This window comes from Heptranchias perlo, chromosome 1 (assembly GCF_035084215.1).
Source record: "Heptranchias perlo isolate sHepPer1 chromosome 1, sHepPer1.hap1, whole genome shotgun sequence".
Classification (NCBI taxonomy): domain Eukaryota; kingdom Metazoa; phylum Chordata; class Chondrichthyes; order Hexanchiformes; family Hexanchidae; genus Heptranchias; species Heptranchias perlo.
The window spans coordinates 193,218,735-193,241,945 of record NC_090325.1 but is presented as its reverse complement, the minus strand read 5'-3'; the positions used below and the strand labels follow the sequence as shown (position 1 = coordinate 193,241,945).

Sequence of the window (23,211 nt, the reverse complement as noted above, 5' to 3'; positions counted from 1 at the left end):
CTGCTGTAGAGGTTAGAGGGCAGGACCCTGATCTAATGTGGAGGCTGGTGTTTTGTCTTGTTAGATTGGACAAGACAAGAGTAATGGGGCAATCAGACGCATTATGGGCTTTCTTACGGCTACATCTTTGACAAGGTACTGATGGGGCAGTTGGGACCGACTGGGCCTAATGGCTGCCTGTGCAGTTTGTCCACCTGGAGTGGAACTGAAGTCCTATTGAAAACATGAATTTATTGGTTTCACTGGTTCCAAACCCATTATTTATTTCTTGTGGTGACTGAAGTTCTCCGATGGGAATGAATCTGACTTTTTAATTAGCTGGCAATTGTGGGGGAAGAAAGGGGAATGGGATCGGAATTAACCATACTGTCATCAAATTCTGCTTGCACAAATTGTACCTATCAGGGACCAATTTTCAGGATTTTACAGATTTATCGTTAGTTCCACAGGCAGTAAGCACTGAAAAAAAATAATTTTGCTTGATTCAACTCTCCAATGCGCTGCAAATCTGTTTTTATTTTATTAGTTCTGGTAATTTTTGACTGTCTTTCATGGAAGCATACAGCACGGAAGGAGGCCATTCGGCCTATCATGCCTGCGTCGGCTCTTTGAAAGAGCTATCCAATTAATCCCACTCCCCCTGCTCTTTCCCCATAGCCCTGCAAATTTTTCCTTTTCAAGTATTTATCCAATTCCCTTTTGAAAGTTACTATTGAATCTGCTTCCACCGCCCTTTCAGGCAGCGCATTCCAGATCATAACAACTCGCTGCTTAAATACACTTCTCCTCATCTCTCCCCTGGTTCTTTTGCCAATTACCTTAAATCTGTGTCCTCTGATTACCGACCCTCCTGCCAGTGGAAACGGTTTCTCCTTATTTACTCTATCAAAACCCTTCCTAATTTTGAACACGTCTGCTAAACCTCCCCTTAACCTTCTCTGCTCTAAGGAGAACAATCCCAGCTTCTCCAATCTCTCCACATAACTGAAGTTTCTCAGCTCCCTCAACTTGTCCCTGTGCTGTTTCCATTGATAGGGCTCTGCTTTACTTGCCCAATCATGCTGTTAACGGTTTTGATTCTGAAAGTAGCACCCATCACACTTCACTTGGTGAGCATTTGACCTGAAAGGCTGGGTTGACTTGTTTGCTATCTGTGTCATGACCTTACAGATATTATTTATGCCAGGCAGTGCTACATTTTCAATTAGAAGCAAATGTATTAGATGATAGATGACTTCCTGCAGAATTGTATCATGAATAAAATAACACACTATACAATTTCAGCTCATTAAATATTGGATAAAATTGTGAAATCACCTATGGTTTAATGCAAAGAAAGATGTTTCCAAATATCCAACTTTATAAATGCTTTTAAAATGGCTATTAAAACTTTTATAAAGCATATTTCATTATGTGGTTTATTAGGTAGTCTGTAAAACTGCCTTGCCAGTCCTATTATTTATTTAGTGTTCATTTTGTTGTATCCGAAATGGATCCATCAACATTGACCATTTGGGTTCACCTTCAAACTTACGCAAGGCTTAATATTCTCACCCGACTTTGTACTTTTTCTTTCCCGATTTTCTTCTCCTCCCCTGAAGGCAGAGATTCCATCCTCGGGTACATTCCCATGAGTGCCAGTGTCACAGGGGGATTAGGCACTTTGAATTTCCGCTATGAATCTGGCCAGTTCCAATGGACTCTCTGGGGGTGAAATTGAACTTTGGCAGGGACGCAGAACAGACGGCAGTGGATCAGCCCCCCCCCACCGTACACCCCGTCCAATCGTCCCTCCCGTTGAGGTTAATGGAAAGGAATAGCGGGAGGGGGGAGTGGTGTGCAATGGGCGGCCAATCCGCTACCGCTCGTTCTGTGTCCCAGCAATGTTGACTTTCACCCCCTCCATGTGGTGTTTCACCCTATCTGCATATCCTTCTATTCCTTTCTCCCTCATGTGCTTATCCAGCTTCAACAACAACAACTTGCATTTATATAGCGCCTCCAACGCAGTAAAACGTCCCGAGGCTCTTCACAGATACGGAGCAGCCAGGATCTAATTGAATGGCAGAATAGGCTCTCGGGGCTGAATGGCCTCCTCCTGTTCCTGTGTAACACTGCCACTTTCAAAACAGTTTGTTTCAAAGGGAAATTCGATTAAATTTCCTTTTTGAAAGTGCAGCTAATTTTCTGTTTTCTATTTCAGAATATTCCAGCACCAGGTTCATATGAAGTTCAAAGGTCCTACGAGAGAACTCAAGGCAGAGGACAGAACATTTCAGATGAATTCTTGTGCAACTCTTTCCTCACTACAGTACCGAGGAATTTCAATCCAGCCCGACAGACTGCAGATGAACCCGGTAGGTTTTAGGGCAGGCTATATACAATGTAAGTTATTATTCCATACTTGCCTATTGCAGATACGTGTGCTGCAGGAGCATCCTATTCACTGGATACAGGATCGCACCTTCAATGCATCAGAGATCAAAAATTCCTATTCTTCCTACTTGTCCTTGACAGCAACGCTTCAGATTATGTTCGGAATGTCTATTGACACCATTGTGTCAGCCAATGAGTTGTAGACGGGGCGGGACTTACGGCAAACGGTGTATTTTACAGCAAACAGCAAAGCAAGCAAAGTCTATTTACAGAGTGCAATTAAAAAGACTCTCTACGAGCTACAGCAAACAGAATTCATGGCCGAAACTACAGCAACTTCTCCCGATAATAGCTGGGTGATTTCTCCAGCAAAATGCAGTGAGTGGAGGATAGTTACAAATTACAAATTGGTTATTTCTCACATTACGTGTGTAAAATCAATCCTAGTCATTTACAGCAGTGCGGTCTCCGGGCATGATTGATGGGGGAATTGCCCAATCATCTCCATTCTGGCCAGGACTAGTGGTGTCACTGTATACAGCCGATTATGTTGGCTTCGTAGCTGATCAGATTTGCACTTCAAAGAGTTGGAGACAGAATATATACCCATTCTGCCTTCTTTCCGACAGTGAGCTCAAATTAATCCTCTGTCATTGGCAGCAGGGTATGTGTGTATCATTTGGAATAACATAATTTTGCATGCTTTTCATACTTATAAGCTCTGTTCAAAACATAATGGGGTAGAGGTTCGTCTGGGCCCATTTTCGGCCCCAGCCCGAAGTCGGCTCAAAATTGGGCCTCGGGCCTCGTTAATATTTTACTTGTGAGCTGCCAGCATCTGTCGCGCCTTCATGGGCGGCTCGCGCGTTTGTAGAGCACGAACGTCACCGGCAGCGGTCCAAGGGCAAGTCCCGGGAGGGGGGATTGGAGCGGGCAACGGGGGCGGGGTGGGGAGCGTTGTTCAGCCACGACCACTGTGGAGACGGGGGAGCACTCCTGTTCCTCTTGGCTGCACAGGAAGACCTTTTGTAAAAATTGCATTGAGGAAACTTACTTTTAGATGGCGGCCGCTGAAGAGTCCTGAGTGCCTGTCCCGCTCATCGCTACTCAATTTCTGCGAGGGGACCTAAAGCAGGCAATTAGGCCCCTCACTTACACACATAAGGGACCCAACGCCCGTGTTAGGTGGCCTCCGGGCCCGACCCAATTTCGGATCGGATGTTTTTTTAGGCGTCCTTATTGTGCAGGATGTTAGTCCTCGAAATTGGGCCCTGTCGCACCAGTTTTACACCCCGAAAACGAGCACAACAATTTCTACCCCAACAACTGTAACTTAGGTTCGCCTTGTAGGTGAAAGTTAAATATTTATGGTGCCTTTAAGAGTTCTTTGTTTTTTAACCTTTGACCCTCAGGCTATTCTGATTTCAGTGCTGCAATGCCATTCATAGATGGAATAATCAGAAAGACATCTTTTAGTCAACACAACTATTTTTGAATACAGTGTTTGTGTCAAGGTTCAGTGGTAATGTTATTGCGCAGTAACGAAAGAAGTAAAATCACCGGACTTAATGTGAACAGTTTGCCTTTGCACCATGTGGGGTAGTTTAAAGAGATCACATTAACTGGCCTATATAATGGGAATTTGTAGTGACAGCTACATTGGAGCAGTTAATATATAAGAAAAATCTCTGAATAGTGAAATAAGTTACCGTTCCCCTGGATAAGAGGTCTTGTTAAATACTGTAAGGTCTGATGCCAGTTCATGGCATGCTTTACACCCCATAAACAGAGGGGAATGAATTCTACATTTATAGGGTTTTAACTGAAATACTGGTGCATTTTATCCGCAGACATTGTGCTTCTTTGCTGTCACTGTCTCGACCTTCGCAGCAGCTATCATTCTAAAATGTTTGGTTTGGTGGAGCGGTTTGTCACCAAACCTGTATAACTAGGCACTGATGACATGATTTGGTGTCAGCTGTGACTCAGTGGGTAGCACTCTGAGTTAGAAGGTTGTAGGTTCATGTCCATATCTCAGAGACTTGTGTACAAAATCTCGGCTGGCATTTCAATGCAGTGCTGAGGGAGCTGCCATCTTTCGGATGAGACGTTAAACCGAGGCCCCTTCTGCCCTCTCGGGTGGACACAAAAGATCCCATGGCACTGTTTCAAGAAAGAGTCCTGGACAATATTTATCCTTCAGCCAACATCACTAAAGCAGATTATCTGGCCGTTATCACATTGCTGTTTGTGGGACCTTGCTGCGTGCAAATTGGTTGCCGCGTTTCCTGCATTACAACAGTGACTGCACTTAAAAAGTACACCCTTGGCAGTAAAGCGCTTTGGGACACCGTGAAAGGCACTGTATAAATGCTTCTCTTTCTTTATTGGCTTCCTGGTATTACGTAATAGGAAACGTATCTCGAGAATTTATTTAATGTGCTAGACACTGTAAAGACACAGTGCCAACCCTTGCTTGAAGCCAGTAACTGAAGGAAACAACAGAGGTGTTTCCCTATTACACTCTAGCTATAGGCTAGGGGCTGCAGGAACTTTTAGTTTTACTACTTTAAAGATGGTATATAAATGCAAGTTGTTGCTGTTGTAGTTCTCACATCAGTTGATCAAAGTTGAGGATTTTTGGTTTATTAATTCTTCCATCAGATTTGAAGATCGTGTCACTCATGCAATGCACTTTACATTTTGACAATTGCCTTTATTTGGTTCAAACCAGATTTTCGGATGTGGATTCCTGCCAGTGCAATATATATGACAAATTGTCTAGATCTGATTGAGATGTATGTTTGAAGAGACAGACGACTATCTTTTTTTTCCCGATGAATGCTGTCCAAACTCCTTTTAATGTTTCGCTTTCTGCCACCCAGCATCTCACTTTATTGGGTGTATTAAGTTTTATTATGACAGGTAAGGAGAACAGAGGGGTAATGCCTTCCAGATTTGTCCAAACAGGGATATAGACTGAGGCATAAAAAGAGTAGTACCAGTACAGGGTGGGGGGAGGGGGCAATGGGGAAACACTAACTTCCAAGTGAGAATAACAATAACAATAACAAAGGGTGGTAGAAGTGTGGAACTCTATCCCACAAAAAGCAGTAGATGCTAGCTCAATTAATAATTTTAAATCTGAGATTGATAGATTTTTTTTTCCTCGCCAAGGGTATTAAGAGATACGGAGCCAAGGCGGGTAAATGGAGTTAGGATACAGATCGGCCATGATCTCATTGAATGGTGGAACAGGCTTGAGGGGCTGAATGGCCTCCTCCTGTTCCTGTGTTCCCATGTTCCATTGGACCAATCTCTTTTGCCATTTTGGCAGCAATCTAACAATAGGGTGCAATATGAGAATAAATGTCCTAATATTTTTTTTGTGTGTGCTGGAGATAGGATATCATGTAAAATATCACTTTGTTATCAGAAATCTGGTTGAAACTGTAGAAGTAAATTATGATGAATGCAGCACAAAGCCGGGCACTTATTAAGGTTGTAACCCTCAGGGATTTTGTTTCTACATGAAAAGAAACGCTTTAATGCAATTATTCCTTTTGACCTAAAACGCTGCATTTTGATATTATTAGAACTCTAAAATGAAAAATTTCAATGCCAGAATTTGTTCCTTTTGATATTTTCTTGGCCTTAGCCCACATGTGCTGAATTCATAACCTGTCACGTTGTGTCCAATTCTTTTGTCCTGCTCTCTGTTTATTTTGTTTTTTCTCTCCCCTGCCCGCTGCTGAAATCTGGTGTGAAAAGGAGGAGGAAAGTTAACGAGGTTAAAAAAACCATTAATACGTGCTGTCATTTCCGAAGATGGCACTCTGGTTGGGATGTGCAGTTGCATACATCGTGGTTCAAAGGGTCAATTTCTGTGTACTTTACGATGATGTGGCTATTAACACACTATTAGGTAAGTATTGAGACACGACCACAGCAGTAAGCAGATGGTAAATGAGCTGGTATTGTGTCCTTAATGATACATATTAAAGTGGGTTTAACCATTCTAGCTGCTCTGACTGATTGGATTCTTCCATTAAGGAGCTGCACAGACTGAATGACGACAGCTGTACAAAAACCATTCATTGTGGGTCTATTTGTCAGTTTATTGTTTGTTTCAGGAGACTTGCTTACTCTCTCCTAGAATTATTGAGTATGCCACCTTGTAATTAAATGCTCAATTTGATTTTCACCTCACCGCAAAAATAACATTTTTCTACAGTAAAGCAATTAAAAGAATAGCATCAGCTAGGGCCCGAGTATGGCCGTGTGCTTCACGTTAACCCTTAGGTGGCTTGTAATTTTTCTTTTATTTGCCCTACACTGTAGTGACGCTTTTAATGAGCTAGTTCTGTTAATCTTCTATCCATAATTGTAACATCATACAGCACAGAGGGAGGCCATCCGGCCCATCGTGCCTGTGCCGGCTCTTTGAAAGAGCTATCCAATTGGTCCCACTCCCCTGCTCTTTCCCCATAGCCCTGTATTTTTTTCTAATGTACAAACAAATCTGTGGTTTATAAAATAATACAGATTGAAACATGCAAGCATTCACCAGGGTTGAAGTACTGTAAAACTTTTGATATGTTTAGCAGTGTTGTGTCACACGAATGTCACAATAGTAATCATCATCTATTTATAATATTTAAAATCTTGTGTGTAATGCACATTTTCTGCGCATTCACATTACTTCCTGTTGTTGCAATTTTTCAATCACATTTTTCCAGTCAACATTTTTGCTGTCACACTTTTATTGTCAACGTTTTGCCTCAGTTGGCTTAATGTAACAAATCAGAACTCTATATGGTCGTTGGCTGGTAAACTGCCAATGAGAAACTACTATGGGCTTATGAAAACAACAAATCCTGATTAATCAATCACCAGAACTTAAAGTTGCAGTAATCAAATCATTTTTGAAATAAAAATCTATCTGCCATTTTTTCTCAGTAACTGAAATTTCTAATGTCCAAAATAAGGGTTTAAACAAATGTCCAAAATAAGATTTTTGCATATTTCATAATATGTTTACATTTACCCACAGAATTGTTTTCTGTGTCTTTATCTCATTAAAGTTTTTACTTCAGGGCTGTCTCAGAAGCCTAGGCTTTGACTGGACATTTTATCTCCAGTTCAAAAGACTTTCAACCACATAAAGGAAGAACTTGCATTTATATAGTGATTTTCATGACCTCAGGATGTTCCAAAGCATTTTACAGCCAATCAAGTAATTTTTGAAGTGTAGTCACTGTTGTAATGTAGGGAAACGTGGCTGTTAAATTGCACACAGCAAGGTCCCACAAACAGCAATGAAATGAATAACCAGATAATCTATGTTAGTGATGTTGGTTGAGGGATAAATATTGGCCTGGACACCAGGGAGAACTTCCCTGCTCTTTTTCAAATTGTGCCATGGGATCTTTTACATCTACCTAAGAGGGAAGATGGGACCTTGGTTTAACATCTCATCTGAAAGGTAGCACCTCTGACAGTGCAGAATTCCCTCAGTACTGCACTGAAATGAAAGCTTAGATTATGTTGTCAAGGCCCTAGAGTAGGATTTGAACCCACAACCTCCATGAATCAGAAGCAAGAATGCTACCAACCAAACCACGGCTGAAACCTTTGCGATGCATATATTTGCTCAAAAACAACTTTGGGACTATTTTCTCATCTTATTTTACAAGATACTTTTTCCTTATCTTAAAACATATTAGATTCCAATTACGTGCATCCTCCTTGCAATGAAATTTTAAACATATTCACAGCAGTCCATAGCTTCCAAAAAATCAATGAAATGTAGAACAATACATTTTTAAAAATCTCAGTGTAGGACCAATATATATCAAAATGTCAACTGTTCTTTTTAACCATGCATAAAATCTCCAAAACAAATAACTTTGACTCTAATGAAACAACCAGTTTAATTTGAAAATAATCACTCAAGGGTAAAATTCAAAACTTGGGGAACCATCAGAGGAAGGCTGATGCTTGATGGTGTATTAAGACATTTGCTTTTCTGAGGATTAGTTTCAGTGATAGGCTGAGATGTCACCACAGACACTAGGTACAACTAACTGGTCTATGAGGTATATTTTGTTGACTAAATGCTAATGAAAGATTAATGCCCAGATTTTCATTTTCAGTGGGTAGTAGTTTTATTGTAACAGGAGTGTTCACTCATTCAGCTACACAGAAAGTGAATTGATACCTCTTGGTTTTTGCCTGTCTGTATGTGCCTGGGTTTTATTTCTACCCTGTTGCTCTTTTTCCCCTCTCTCATTGCAGATTTGCGATGAAATTTTAGTAAGACATCGCCAACCTGTTTAAAAAAAAATGTGATCAGTGGTGTTGTGATGTTGTTGTGCTTGTTTCTCATTAACATTAAGATAACAATTAAACTGCATTGCAAAGGATTGTACTAAAACATTGGGTATGGTAGTGTAGTGGTTCTGTTACTAGACTAGTAATCCATGAACCTTGAGACTACTAATTCAATTCATGAGTTTGAATCCCACCTTGGGAATTTGAATTCAGTTTTTAAAAAATTGCAAATTAAAAAAAAAAGCTGGTATCAGTAAAAAGTGACCTCGAAGCTGTTGTTTTGTCATAAAAACCCAACTGGTTCACTAATGTCCTGCAGGGAAGGAAACCTGCTGTCCTTACCTGGTCTGGCCTATATGTCACTCCAGTCCCACAACAATGTGGTTAATTCTTAGCTGCCCTCTGAAGTGGTCCAGCAAGCTACTCAGTTGCATTAAACCGCTACAAAGAATACCACCTGGACTGTAACTGGTTCAAGAAGCATGGCCCACCAACGCCTTCTCAGGGTATCTAGGAATGGCCAATAAATGCCAACCTCGTCAACAAGACTCACATCTTGAGAATGAATAAACAAAAAAATAAAGCAGATATAATGATTGTTGCAACAACGTAATGCCTTGACATTCTCTGAGTTCTGGAATTACCTCTGTCTCCTCCTTTAAAGACGCTCCTAAAAACCTACCTCTCTGACCAAGCTTTTGGTCACCTGTCCTAATATCTCCACACGTGGCTCGGTGTCAAATTTTATCTGATTACGCTCCTGTAGAGTGCCTTGGTACATTTTACTACGTTAAAGGCACTGTATAGATGCAAGTTGTTGTTTACACGTTCACCTCAGCTTTGCTGAATGTTTCTTGATCATCTTACCTGTGTCGCTATAAATGGAATCTTGCTATATTTGAGTACATTATAAATAGATTCCACTGAATTACATGCCATTATTTTTCATTATGTTTCAAACCGCCATGGCAGCATTTAATGTCATGCTGGCAAATTTGCATTTACCTTTCGAACATCAAAAATGAAGGACTGTGTCAAAATCATAATGACTGGGAAAAGGATATTCGAGACCACGAATTGTTCCCCAGTCAGAGGGTTTGCTGCCTGATGTTCTGCTTCTTCAGGAGAATGTTTAGCGCCTTTCATGACCTCAGGACGTCCCAAAGCGCTTTACAACCAATGAAATGCTTTTGAAGTGCAGTCACTGTTGTAATGTAGAGAAATGCTGCAGCCAATTTGCGCACAGCAAGATCCCACAAACAGCAACGTGATAATGACCAGATAACCTGTTTTAGTGATGTTGGTTGAGGGATAAATATTGGCCAGTGCACCGGGGAGAACTCCCCTGCTCTTCTTCGAAATAGTGGTGTGGGATCGTTTACGTCCACCTGAGAGGGCAGACAGTGCCCCAGTTTAACGTCTCATCCAAAAGACGGAGTAAGATTAAAAATTTGAAGTCGTGTTTTTAAATTGGTAGCCAGGCTGAAAGGCAGCACTCACATAGTTTAAACCTCTTGCTTGCAAGTTCTTGTTTCTTTCATTTATTTCGTGGCATCAGCTAAAGAGACAGCCAGACCATGATGTCTAAGGATCCTAGAATCATAGAATGATGCAGCACAGAAGGAGGCCATTTGGCCCATCGTGCCTGTGCCAGCTCTTTGAAAGAGCCATCCAATTAGTCCCACTCCCCTGCTCTTACCCCATAGCCCTGCAATTTTGTCCCTTCAAGTATTTATCCAATTCCCTTTTGAAAGTTACTATTGAATCTGCTTCCACCACCTTTTCAGGCAGCGCATTCCAGATCACAACAACTCACTGCGCAAATAAAAATTTCCTCATCTTCCCCTCTGGTTCCAAACAGATTTATTTTTCTGAAAACCAGTTTCCATTATAAACTGAAAGAACTTGCATTTATATAGCACCTCAGGATGTCCCAAAGCACTTCATAGCGAATGAATTACTTTTGATGTCTCAAATAATCCACCAACCTTGCACTGCAAATTTGAATTGCCTCAACCTGATACTGTTGTTCTCTGCTCATTAAACTGATTTGCTGCTGCTAACGTTTTTTCACCCAGCTGCCTTGCAGCTCCCAGCATTATAAATACAAGTCTCTTTGGGCTCTCACTCCTTTTTTTTAAAATCTATTTAAAACTCGGGTTCAAACCAACAATATTAGCTAAAAAAAAAGTTCTGCTGTTTCTCTTAGTTTGTTTGAAGTCATGGTGTGGAGATGCCGGTGATGGACTGGGGTGGACAAATGTAAGGAATCTTACGACACCAGGTTATAGTCCAACAGTTTTATTTGAAAATCACAAGCTTTCGGAGGCTTTCTCCTTCGTCAGGTGACACTCACCTGACGAAGGAGAAAGCCTCCGAAAGCTTGTGATTTTCAAATAAAACTGTTGGACTATAACCTGGTGTTGTAAGATTCCTTACATTTGTTTGAAGTGCCAGTGAGCACTAGCCTTGGCGTTCAATGTAACCAGTGGGCTGTAACTTGGAAATTAGTGTCAGGTTCTGCTTATAAGGTAATAATCGTCTTGTAACCTTTATAGCTCCGTGATATGTCATATTGATGATGAATTAGTCAGTTCCAATCTCAGCCATAGTGGCAGTAAGACATGCTACTATCAGTCTCATGGCTCATGGGTTAGTCAGAAGAAAAATTAGCCACAGTTCCTGTTCCTGATTACGATCTAGTGCGTATGTCTGGGTGTCAGATGGAGAAGAGGATTGGGCTTGGCCGTGATGATTCCATGGATGAGTAGCCTGACAACACTTCCTGTCAAGGCTCACACATGAGTAACATCCATTTGGGCAAAGTACTGCAGGTTATTGGCCCCATGGGACCGTACTTTAGCAAATGGTCAGTGTCTTCATTACAGAAGAAAGGGGGGAGAAAGAATAATCAAGGAAATAAATAAAATAAACTGGCAAGTTGTGAGCCAAGCCAAGAGTTCTCTGATGTGATGTTCCAACATCTGGGGACATAGATATGGGACCCCATCATAGGAAGGATATTAAACCCATGGAAAGAGTACAGCACAGCAACGATTCACTGGAGTGACACGGGGAATGGTGATCACAGTTATGAAGAAAGGTTAAAAATAACTGGGCCTTTTTCCATTAGGACAGAGAAGGTTAAAGGGGAATCTAGTTGAATTTACAAGAGTATGAGGGGGGTAAATTGGTTAACTCCCGAACCCAGCCTGGGCATCGGGGTGCGCGATTAACCTGCGCCCGGTGGTTCCGATGTAGGCAGCACGTGAGATTCGTGCTATCTCCTCACTTACCTGATTGTAGCGCGGCGGTCAGGCCTGACCGCGACGTTCTCACCAGCTTCACACTTCTCACCAGCAGGCGGCCCAGATATCGCATGAGTTGCGTGCACCTCTTAAAGGCAGTCTGCACCTCTTAAAGGCAGCCTGCACTTCTTATATGCAAAATATAAGATACGGGACCGCACAGAGTCTGAATGGAGATCAGACATCGCACACGTAAAACACAGATGCAGCTCCTGTCCCTATGTTTACAAAACTTTTGAGTTATGTTAAAACATTGAATAAAGGTTGCACACTACTAAATCCCACATCCTCCAATCTGCACGCCAGACTTCACCAACCAGCAGACCTGGTTTGTACTGGGCCTGCGAGACAGCGTACACCAAGGTTCTCTGAGGCCTTGGTGCAAGAGGTGGACAGAAGGAGGGGCATCCTATATCCGCAGGGGGACAAGAGGCCCTCCAGACATGTGCTCAAGAGGCAGTGGGAGGCAGTAGGGGACGAAGTCAATGCCAGGCGCATAGCACCACGAGCATGGATGCAGTGTAGGAAGAAGTTCAGTGCTTTGACATGAGTGGTCAAGGTGAATGACGTCAACTGTCAAGTGACATCTCCTACCAACTGCACCTCTACCTCATCCACTGCTCCACGCACTACGCCCCCCATCACCCACATACCAACTAACTCTTTCAATCAGTACTCAACTCTTCCAATCAGATACTTCCTCTCACCCTCACACATTACCACTGTTGTAGGCCGCACACCCACAACTCACAGGTCACACACACTGGCAGCTATTCAACCACGACAGGCACATCGGCCAGTCATCCTGCAGGACTCTCACTGACACACTTCTTGCTTTCTTGCCGGAGAAGGTGGCGTATAACAGGAGGCAGCAAGTGGCAGTGACATTTAGCGTCTCGAGTCTGTTCCGCCGTTCAATGAGATCATGACTGATCTGTGACCTAACTCCATATACCTGCCTTAGCCCCATATCCTTTATTACCCTTGGTTAACAGAAATCTCATTCTTCAGATTTAAAACTAACAATTGAGCTAGCATCAAGTGCTATTTGCAGAAGAGCATTCCAAACTTCTACCATGCTATGTAGAAGCGATTTCTAACTTCGCTCCTGCGAGTCCTGGCTCTAAATGTTAGGCTATGTCCCCGAGTCCTAGTATTCAAGTATAGGAGGCCTCCAAAAACAGGTACAAATGCATCAGCAGTGAGAAGCCGTAAATCTAGCAACTAACCTGTAAATCCTGCATGATCCCTTTAAATAGCGTTGGTGGGGGGTCCTCCACGCCATCTAAGACATATTCAGATGGTCGTAGTTAAGACAGTGCGTTGGTTGGAGCGTTGAGAGCCAAAATGATATCTATCCCTTTAAATCAGCATTGCACAGTGATCTACCTCGTATTCTCCCTACTTTACATGCTGCCAACGTTTATTATTTGCACTTGCGCAAACCCCTTTACCAAGATGGCGTCCGGCGCACGTCACACTAGAAGCGAGTGTGCGAATTCCAGAAGCCATTTTGGGACCTCAGGTGGACGCATAGCGCCTGAAAATCGGGCGCTATACGGCCGATTTTCTAGCCCTGAATGTTTTAAGAGGGTAAATAGTGAAAGATTGTTTCCACTGTTTGGTGGATTGGTAAAAGGAGGCCATGAACTCAGAATTATCACTGGAACGAAGAGGAAAGTTAAAATAACTGTTTTCACACACGGTTATTAGAACATGGAATGCTTTACCACCGTGACTTTTGAGACAGAAACCATAATATAATTTAAAAGGAAAGTGGGTAAGCATTTGAGAAGGAAGAATATAAAAGGATGCAGGACAAGTGCAGGGAGATGGGGTTAGTGTAAAGACCTCCACTTGAAGAGTTCGGACTGACACATTTGCAGTGGGTCAAATGGCCTCCCTCTGTGCTATGATTCCTTGACTCAGCTCTGAAGATCTGCCCAAGCCCAGGTTCATTTTAGGGGGCGCAGGGGCAAGCAGTGAAAGAATACACTGGGACTCGGACAGATCTGCAGATCGGAGGGTCTGGGAGGGTTGAGAGGCAAGAGTTGAAAGAATGCCCGTTGAAAGGGGTTCCTCGGACCTCACCATTTGTGCGCGGGGGGAATAACACTGCGACGGAGGGGATGCCCAAAAGTGAGCGCTCTAGAATTTAGCCCCCCCCCCCGCCCCCATGATATTTAAGAGATGGGGATAGGCAGGATAGACAAACGAAGACCGTGCAATGAGAAGGGCAGTCAGGAGAGAACTGAGACAAACGTAAAGAGAGGTACCAACAGGAGACGGCATAAAACCAGCATCAGAGGAAAGGAACAGATGGGAAACAGGGATATGGTGGTCCAGGAAGCAATAAAAAATGTGCTTACACTCTGAGTAAAAGGCTTACAGTGAAATAATGACAATTTCCCAGATGTGGAAATAAACCATTGCTTTCAAATAAGCAGTTGTTGCTACTCCGTGTAATGCTTGTGGATTTGTAACTTTATACAGTGTGGTGTGCTTGGCCAACTGTTGCACCTCATCATTGTTTCCAAAGAATTGGATGTTCCAGCTGCATTACTTACTTGTCATTCAAAATGAAGAAACACACTCTAGCAGGTTGTCATTTTGGAAGCAAAAAACCCGCATATGTTCATAATTTGCATAAGACCAGGGTTGAACTATAGTGTGCAAAGCTCTAATGTCCCTTTATGAATTTTATAGAACGTACAGCACAGAAACAGGCCGTTCAGCCCAACTGGTCTGTGCCGGTGTTTATGCTCCACATGGGACTCCTCCCTCCCCTCTTCATCTCACCCTCTCAGCGTATCCTTCTCTACTTTTCTCCCTCATGAGTTTATCCAGCTTCCCCTTAAATGCATCCATGCTATTCGCCTCAACCACTCCATGTGGTAGAGTGTTCCACAAGAAGTTTCTCCTGAATTCCTTACTGGATTTATTAGTGACTATCTTAAATTTATGGCCCCTAGTTCTGGTCTCCCCCGCAAGTGGAAACATCTTCTCCACCTCTACCCTATCAATCTCTTTCATAGTTTTAAAGACCTCTATCAGGTCATCCCTCAACCTTTTCTTTCCTAGAAAAAAGAGCCCCAGCCTGTTCAGCCTTTCCTGATCGGTATAACTTCTCAGTTCTGGTATCATCCTTATAAATGTTTTTTTGCACCTTTTCCAGCGCCTAGTTGTTGATCAACATTGAGAAAGAACAAGAGAAAATGAATAGTTCTGTTTAATTTCAGTCTGTTAGACCTGGAGTGAAGCAAACTGTGTAGATTTGGGTGCAATAATATTATTCACAGCAGGAGTGCATTGAGACTGAAGTATAAGGTCAGTATTTGCTGTAATAATGTGCAATTAGTTAATACTTAAGCAGTGATCTTTTGTCACACACTAGTGTGATTTCTCACCAAACTCTTTGGTTTAGAGCCATTTACTCTGCCGGATATACTGACATTACTTGACTAACAATTCAGCTCCTTAATTTGTGAAGGTATGTAGGCAGACTTAGCATTCTGTTGATGCACAACTGTTGGCCAGTGGCGTCCTATGTGTCCTCAAAACCATTGAAGGGTAGGTGAAAAAATAATGATCATCTGTCAAGCCACCCGGGGTGGGGGGGAGGGGGTCCCAAACTCCTGCCTTATTTGGGGTGCTGGTTTGCACACCCCAATGGGAAGCCATTCAGAAGTGATGTCAGGAAGCACTTCTTCACACAAAGGGTAATGAAAATCTGGAACTCTCTTCCCCCCCCCTCAAAAAATTGTGGATGCTGGGGGTCAATTGAAAATTTCAAAACTGAGATTGATAGTTTTTTTTAGCCAAGGATATTAAACGGATATGGAACCAAGGCGGGTAGATGGAGTTGAGATAATTTCAGCCGTGATCTCATTGAATGGCGGAACAGGCTCGAGGGGCTGAATGGCCGACTCCTGTTACCACGTTCCTTTGAAATCTGGTGCAATAGTCTGGCCCTAGACTCCCGTGGACCAGAGGAGCTGTGGGGTCCCGGGGATAGGTTGAGAACACTAAAGGCAGTTACTATGGTAGTTTTTACAACCGTTCCCCTACTCCCGCCCCTCCCACCCCAGGCATTCTGTTGTTGCGTAATTATTGGTCAGTGTCTCCTACGTGTCCCCAAAAGCCATCGAAGGGTTGGTGAAAAATAATGAACGCCTGCCAAACATAATTTGTGCAATCTCCATCCAAAAGCAGAGCCAACGAGTGATAAGCCTGTTCAGGTTCCATTAATTAAAGAGTAGAGGGAAGATTTTCCGCTGCTTGCTCCCGGTTTTTCAGACGCAAGGCACAGCTAAGAAGTAGGCCTGAGCCCGGAGTCTGTGTGGGCTATGCAAACGGACCGTGGGGGCGGGGGGGTGGGGTGGAAACGGGGGCAGCGATCCCTCTGTGCCTATTGGGTGCCTACAGCAGAAAATCTCCTCTTTGTGTGCCTTTTGTTTTGGTTTACAGACTAGCATAAATGGTTAAAAGCAGTAGCGGAAATACAGCATCACAACTTCATAGAATCAACCAGCACAGAAGGAGGCCATTCGGCCCGTTGTGCCTGTGCCGGCTCTTTGAAAGAGCCATCCAGTCAGTCCCATTCCCCCTGCCCTTTCCCCATAGCCCGGCAAGTTTTTCCCCTCTCAGCCTGGCCGGCTGCCGTGTGGGAAAGCCCGCTGTACAAGGCCGCAGCTGGGGAACGGAGAGGAGGGAAGGAGAGATCGCGGGAGTTGCGGCGGGGCGAGGTGGGGGGGGGACATCGCGGGGTGGGCGGGGGACATCGCGGGGTGGGGGGGAGAGATCGCGGAGCGGGGAGAGATCGGATCACGGTGGGGGGGTGGTCTGGAGATCGGATCGCGGGGTGGTGGCGGGGGGGGTTTGGCTGATCGCAGGGAGGGGGTCTGGAGATCGCGGGGAGGCAGAGATCGCGGCTTGGTGGCCGGTGCTGGAAAAGCACGTACCTGCCGGAGCCGGCAGTTCTCGCCCCCCCTTCAGCTGCTGGGTTTCCCGAGCCCTGGGAAACCCGGCCCGCGGCCGTTAAATCCAAATGGCTGCTAAAATCTGAGGCACGCAGCATCATTAATGTATTATACTTACCGACCCGCCTCTCGAGAGCAGGTTACTCGCCCGTTTCCCAACCCACCCCGGTTAAACCGGAAACAGGCGCGTTCGCAGCGGGTTGGGGTCCGGTTTCCCATTTTTTACAATTTAACCCCCCCGCCACTGTCCCGCCCGTCCTGGGCCGGGGTGGGGGGTGGGTGGGGTTTATAATTCGCCCTTGGTGTCAGATTAGAATCCAGTTGGGTATCACTTACACCTTTGTAGATTGCATGAAAAAGCTATTACTTCTAGCATTTACTTCCTTATTTTTTATTTTGCATTTCAACCATCTCAAGTTTGCTCTAGCATGTATTGTACTGCTTTAATAGACCCCTATATTTTTCTTCACAACCTGAAGATTTTGTGAGTGCATGAACATCCTTGGTGCAACAATAAATCTTTTATTGGGCAGTAAAAGCGAATTTATTTTCAAACCTGGATGACTAATTGAATTGAGTCTAATCAAATGATAAAGGAACTCTTATGATTTAGAAGCTCAGGGTACATTTAGCTGTTACTGGAAGCTGTGATACTTAAAGATAATGTTCCACAGTCCACAGGGAAATACCTCACTGCCACATCCAGTTGGCTTTCTTCAAATTAAAACCACCATCTCGTTTGATATCTTTACAAAAAATTCGCTATGAATGAAAGGAACTTTAAAATAGTTATCACCTCATCGCTGCCTTATACATGATTTACTAACCAAGAGTACTGTAAGGTGAGCCTGTGATGCAGCCAAGGTTGTCAAGATACAAGTCAAGACAAGGTAAATTGATTTTAAAAAAAAAATCATTCTCGGGATGTGTGGTGTTGAGATGGTGCTGGAGCATCTGTTTGACTTGGTGGTTAAGGGACAACCACATTTGGTGGGAGACTGGAGACGCATATAGCCCAAAATGGGTAAGGACTTCAGGTTTCTTTCCCTAAAGGGCATTAGTGAACCAGTTGAGTTTTTACGATGATCCCGACAGCTTCATGGTCACTGTTACTGATTCCATCTTATTATTTCCAGATATTTACAAAAAACTGAATTCCAATTCTCAAACTGCCTTGGTGGGATTTGAACTCATGCTCTCTGGATTACTAGTCCAGTCCTCTGGCTTAGCAGCCCAGTCCTCGGGATTACTAGTCCAGTAATATAACCACTATGCGACCATTCCCAAGGGCAACTGTGTACTCCCGGTTAAATACCCAAACTACCATTGTCAATCCTATATCATAATTTCAAGGATTGTTTGTAATACTAATGAAAGCAGAAAAGGTGCCCACATGATCCCTACGGGAAGAATATTCATCTGTGAAGGTGCTGAGTAAAAGAATTGCATTTATGTAGCATCTTTCACGACGTTTCAAAGCGCTTTACAGCCAATGAAATATCTTTGAAGTGTAGCCACTGTTGTAGGAAACGCGGTAGCCGATTTGCACACAGCAAGGCCCCACAAACAACAATGAGATAAATGACCAGATCTGTTTTAGTGATGTTGGTTGAGGGATAAATATTGGCCAGGACACCAGGGAGAACTCCCCTGCTCTGCTTTGAAATAGTGGCCGTGGGATCTCTTACATCTACCTGAGAGGGCAGACGGTGCTTCGGTTTAACGACTCATCCAAAAGACGGCACCTCCGACAGTGCAGCATTCCCTCACTACTGCACTGGGAGTGTCAGCCTAGATTTTGTGCTCAAGTCTCTGGAGTGGGACTTGAACCCACGACCTTCTGACTCAGAGGCGAGAGTGGAAAGATGGATCACAAGATAATTATGGATGGGGAAGACCATTTAGCCCATGTTAGTTCATTGATCCAGAAAGACCCCAAAGTTCCCCAGTTGCATCCTTGCATTGGTTCTTAAATGATCCCTGGGCTTTCATCTCCACTACTCTATCTGGGAATCCATTCCGTGCATTGATCAGTCTTTGTACGAAGAAGAACTTACTGATATCCTGACATAGCTGACCTATCTATGTATGGAAAATCTTCTTCTGGAGAAAATGTGATAATTCCAAAAAATTATGAGGCACAGCACATCCCTAATAAAGTAAATGCTGGGAGTAGCATTTTTCTCAGTGGTTGGTTGAGCTTCCCATATTCACTAATATGCTTCTGAAAAGCCTGAGAAAGGCAGATATTGCTTTGCTGAAAGCAGAGAGAAAAGAGACAGATGCTTTATAACAAAGAGGAGACTGCTAACGTAAACTCATTGTGACCGGAACACAGATTTATTAAGAGTAGAAAAATGCAGAGTAATGGGAATGAAGTGGAACGCAGGAGCAGGCTGGGAGAAAAATGTAGGTTAAAAGTCAAATGTTTTACGTTGGAAAGAGTACTCAATATTCCCACTTCCGGTCTACCCCAGTCAATTCACACCTTTTATCTCTGATCTCCGCTCATCATTTGTTTCTTCCGCTGTTGTAATTTTACACACCCCTGTCTGCTCCCGCCCTTACCAACTTTACCACTGCCTATTTCCCACTGCACGGTCCAGTGGGAAACGGATCGCGTTGAGTGGATGTCCCTTGGCCATTGACAAAATGGACGCGAAAGTCCTGGTTACAGCCTATTATTTCTCCAGCAAAAATGCAGTGAGTGGAGGATAGTTACATAATACAAATTACATGCGTAAAACTAATGCCAGTTGCTTACAGCAGTGCGGGCTCCAGGTGTGATTGACGGGGGAATTGCCCAATCATCTTTATTCTGGTCGGGACTTGTGGTGTCACTATATGCGTCCATCTTTGCAAACTTTAGCCTGCCCACAGCATAAACCGTCTTATCTGCCTAGCTGAGAGGACAATGTGGAAAGAGTAAGGCTGCAAAGGAAGGTAACTGGAAGGAGAGTTAGTCTCCTCTCCCACAAAAATAATTATTGTTAATAATTGGAATGAAAGTGGCGATGCAAAGTTCAGTGTAAACAGTGTCACCGTCTGCATCACATTTACGAATCAAATTGTTGCAAGTGTTACTAACACTAACGTCCTTTTGTTTTAGTGCCTGCTTGGCAACACTCTTGCTTCTCAGTCAGAAGGTTGTGGGTTCAGGTTCAAGCCTCACTTTGGGATTTGAGCACGTAATCTAGGAAGATACTTCAGTGCAGCATTGAGGGAGTGCTGCATTGCTGGAGTGCCGGCTTTTGAATGAGACTTTAAACCGAGGCCCCATCTGCCTGTTCGGGTGGTTGCACGAGATCCCAGGCACCCTTTGAACAAGAGGCTTGCCGGTCCAGCTGCTCTTTTCCTGCCCGTCAATTTTGTATGTCCGTATGTCAGAGCAGGGGAGTTCTTCCAGTGTCCTGCCCAAATTCCGCCCCCTCGACCAAAGCCATCAAAAAGCAGTTTGCCTGGTCATTCACCTCACTTGCAGTTCGTGGGATCTGCCCAAGTGCAATATCGATGACTACACTTCAAAAGTAATTTATTGGCTGTGAAGTGCTTTGGGATAGCCTGAGGACGCGGTCAGGTGCTAAATAAATGCAAGTAGGAATATATATTTTCTCATTGCCGAAAGAAGCCTGAGGATGGTTCTGGGATTACCATGTCTCAGTGCTAAATTAACATAAGTAGAATTGCAGTTGTTAACCCAGCAGTGCTTCAGGTTTACGATGTTAATTCAACCCTTCCACGCTGTCAGATTCAGGAACTCCTTAAAGTAGCAACCCCACCGATCTCATCCTCCCTCGTGTTTGAAAATAACAGAAGCACAAATAAATGAATGGTAATTCTCCCAACGAGATTAAATTCAAAGGCAATTACTCATCAAGTTATGAATTTTACATGATTAGCATACAGCTACTTCAAGACGCAGGGCAACAAAAAAAAAAATGAAAACCTAAGAATTTTCTGGAACGTGACGAGGCCAGTGGGCCTCATGATGCAATCTGTTTTCAATAGCTCTCAATCCAAGCTCCTCGCCTCTCACCATATTTCTCCCAAGGAACACATCTGTCTGCCTCTGGAAACCCATTGATGCTATTCACGTCAATAATCTTCCTCCACCTTTGTGTTAAAAAAAATTCTGTCTGATTTAAACTTCTTCTGACTTCCTAGTTTTTAACTTGTGACCTCCCCCCCCTCCCGCCTCTGATATTTGAACCCTTTTCTATTGTGGATATTTTACCTGGATCAACTTTGTCACACCCCCCCTTTCATAATCTCGGGAACTTCAATTTTGTCACCTTGAAGCCTCCTCTTTTGAAAAGAGGGCACTAACGTCCTTTCCTGTGATTAGCTGATCAGAACTACGCACCATACTGCAGATGGGATCTGACCCCAGTATGTAACGACACCTCTTCAGGGTGACTAAACACAGATTAGATGTTCATAGACAGATTAGGTGACCACTTCAGTAAGCAACTCTTCTCTACCCAGAAGCATCGCCCTAGAGGCGGTTCAGAGAAGGTTCACTCGACTGATTCCGGAGATGAGGGGGTTATCTAATGAGGAAAGGTTGGACAAGTTGGGCCTGTAAACATTGGAGTTTAGAAGAATGAGAGGTGATCTTATTGAAACATGTAAGATCCTGAGGGGTCTTGAAGGGGTAGATGCTGAGAGGATGTTTCCCCTTGTGGGAGAGACTAGAACTAGGGGACACAGTTTAAAAATAAGGGGTCTCCCATTTAAGACGGAGATGAGGAGACATTTTTTCTCTCAGAGGGTCGTGAGTCATCCCCAGAGAGCGGTGGAGGCAGGGTCATTGAATATTTTTAAGGCTGAATTAGATAGATTCCTGATTAACAAGGGAGTCAAAGGTTATAGTAGGTAGACAGGAAAGTAGGGTTGAGGTCACAATCAGATCAGCCATGATCTTATCAAATGGCAGAGCACGCTCGAGGGGCTGAATGGCCCACTCCTGCTCTTAATTTGTATGTTCGTATGGAACCTTACTGTAGCTCACCACTTTCCCCTCCCATTCTCACTCTAACCTTTCTGCCTTTGCCCTCTTGCACTCCCACAACCAAACTCCTGGCTCTTCACTTCTTTCTGTTGTACTTCTTTCCTTTATAGCCCAGTAAAGAGGCTTTCAGCTTCCAGTTCTGACACCCAAAACATTAGAACCCATCTGTGTTTCCAGCATTTCCTTGTATTACCTAATTTGTATCTGTGTTAAAGTGACTTTTTTTTGAATATAGATCATGAGGTGCAAACCTTATTTTAGGAAGAACCAGACGAAGAAGGAATCGTTTATTATATATTTAGTGGCAACACTGTCCTAAACAAGTTATACGAATCACAATAATGTTAAATTATATTGGTTTATAAGTCACTTAGGTCAATGACAATTAGGACCTGTTTTTTCTTCTGTTAAATCATTTTTGGCAAGGCGGGAGGGAGGAAGTTCCAAAGGGCACGCACGTTGTGCTTTGAAAGAGTGGCCGCTGTTAATGTGGATGAAATGGGGAACAAAAACTAACCCAGTGTCAAAGCAGCGTATGGCCGGAGGAGATTGCTGAGATAGAGTGATGTAAAGTCATGAATGCAATTGAAAGTGAGGATAAGGACCTTGAAGTCCATTCACTGGGGCGCAGGGAACCAGTGGAGTTTGGAAAGGACGATGGGTGATGTGACATTTTGAACAGACTACAATTTTTGGATGGTGGAAGTAGAGAGGCCAGCTGAGAGAACGTTGGAGAATTGAAGCCTCGAGGTGATTATGGACTCGGGTTTTAGAGAGGAAAGGTTAGGGCCAGGGACGTGCAACGTGATGGAGGTGGGAGAAAAAAGTTTCCGTCTTATAGGGAAGAAGATGCTAAGCTGAGGGTTGAGCAGCACTCCAAGATTTTGTACCTCTGGAATTAGAATGAGGGGCAGCTGGGGAAGCCTGGTGTCACTTATGCAGGGCTATATGATCGCAAGAACGGCCACTGAAATGAATGTGTCAAGCAGCTCTTCCTGTGCAATTCCATGCGCAGCATAGCTATCTCCTCACAATGCCTTCTGATACAATCGCATATCGATGAATTCTCCAAAGAGTAAGTTCACAGGAAGCCACTCTTGAGGGGAGTGTGGGTCAAAGAATTAGTGCTACAGCATTGAAACTCGACCTGCAGCTCCACGCTCCTTCTGAGCAAAGCTGCTCAATGGAGCGCAGGATCAGTGAA

The 23,211-nt window shown here is 43.7% G+C and overlaps 1 protein-coding gene across 1 annotated transcript in view; it reads left to right on the top strand.

Moving 5' to 3' along the window:
- stpg2 (sperm-tail PG-rich repeat containing 2) overlaps positions 1-23,211 on the top strand; it is a 295,396-nt gene that overhangs the window by 133,902 nt on the left and 138,283 nt on the right. Inside the window, exon 12 of the mRNA XM_067994494.1 lies at positions 2,204-2,357. Within this exon, the coding sequence (XP_067850595.1) occupies positions 2,204-2,357 (154 nt within the window). The remainder of the gene's footprint in view (positions 1-2,203; positions 2,358-23,211) is intronic.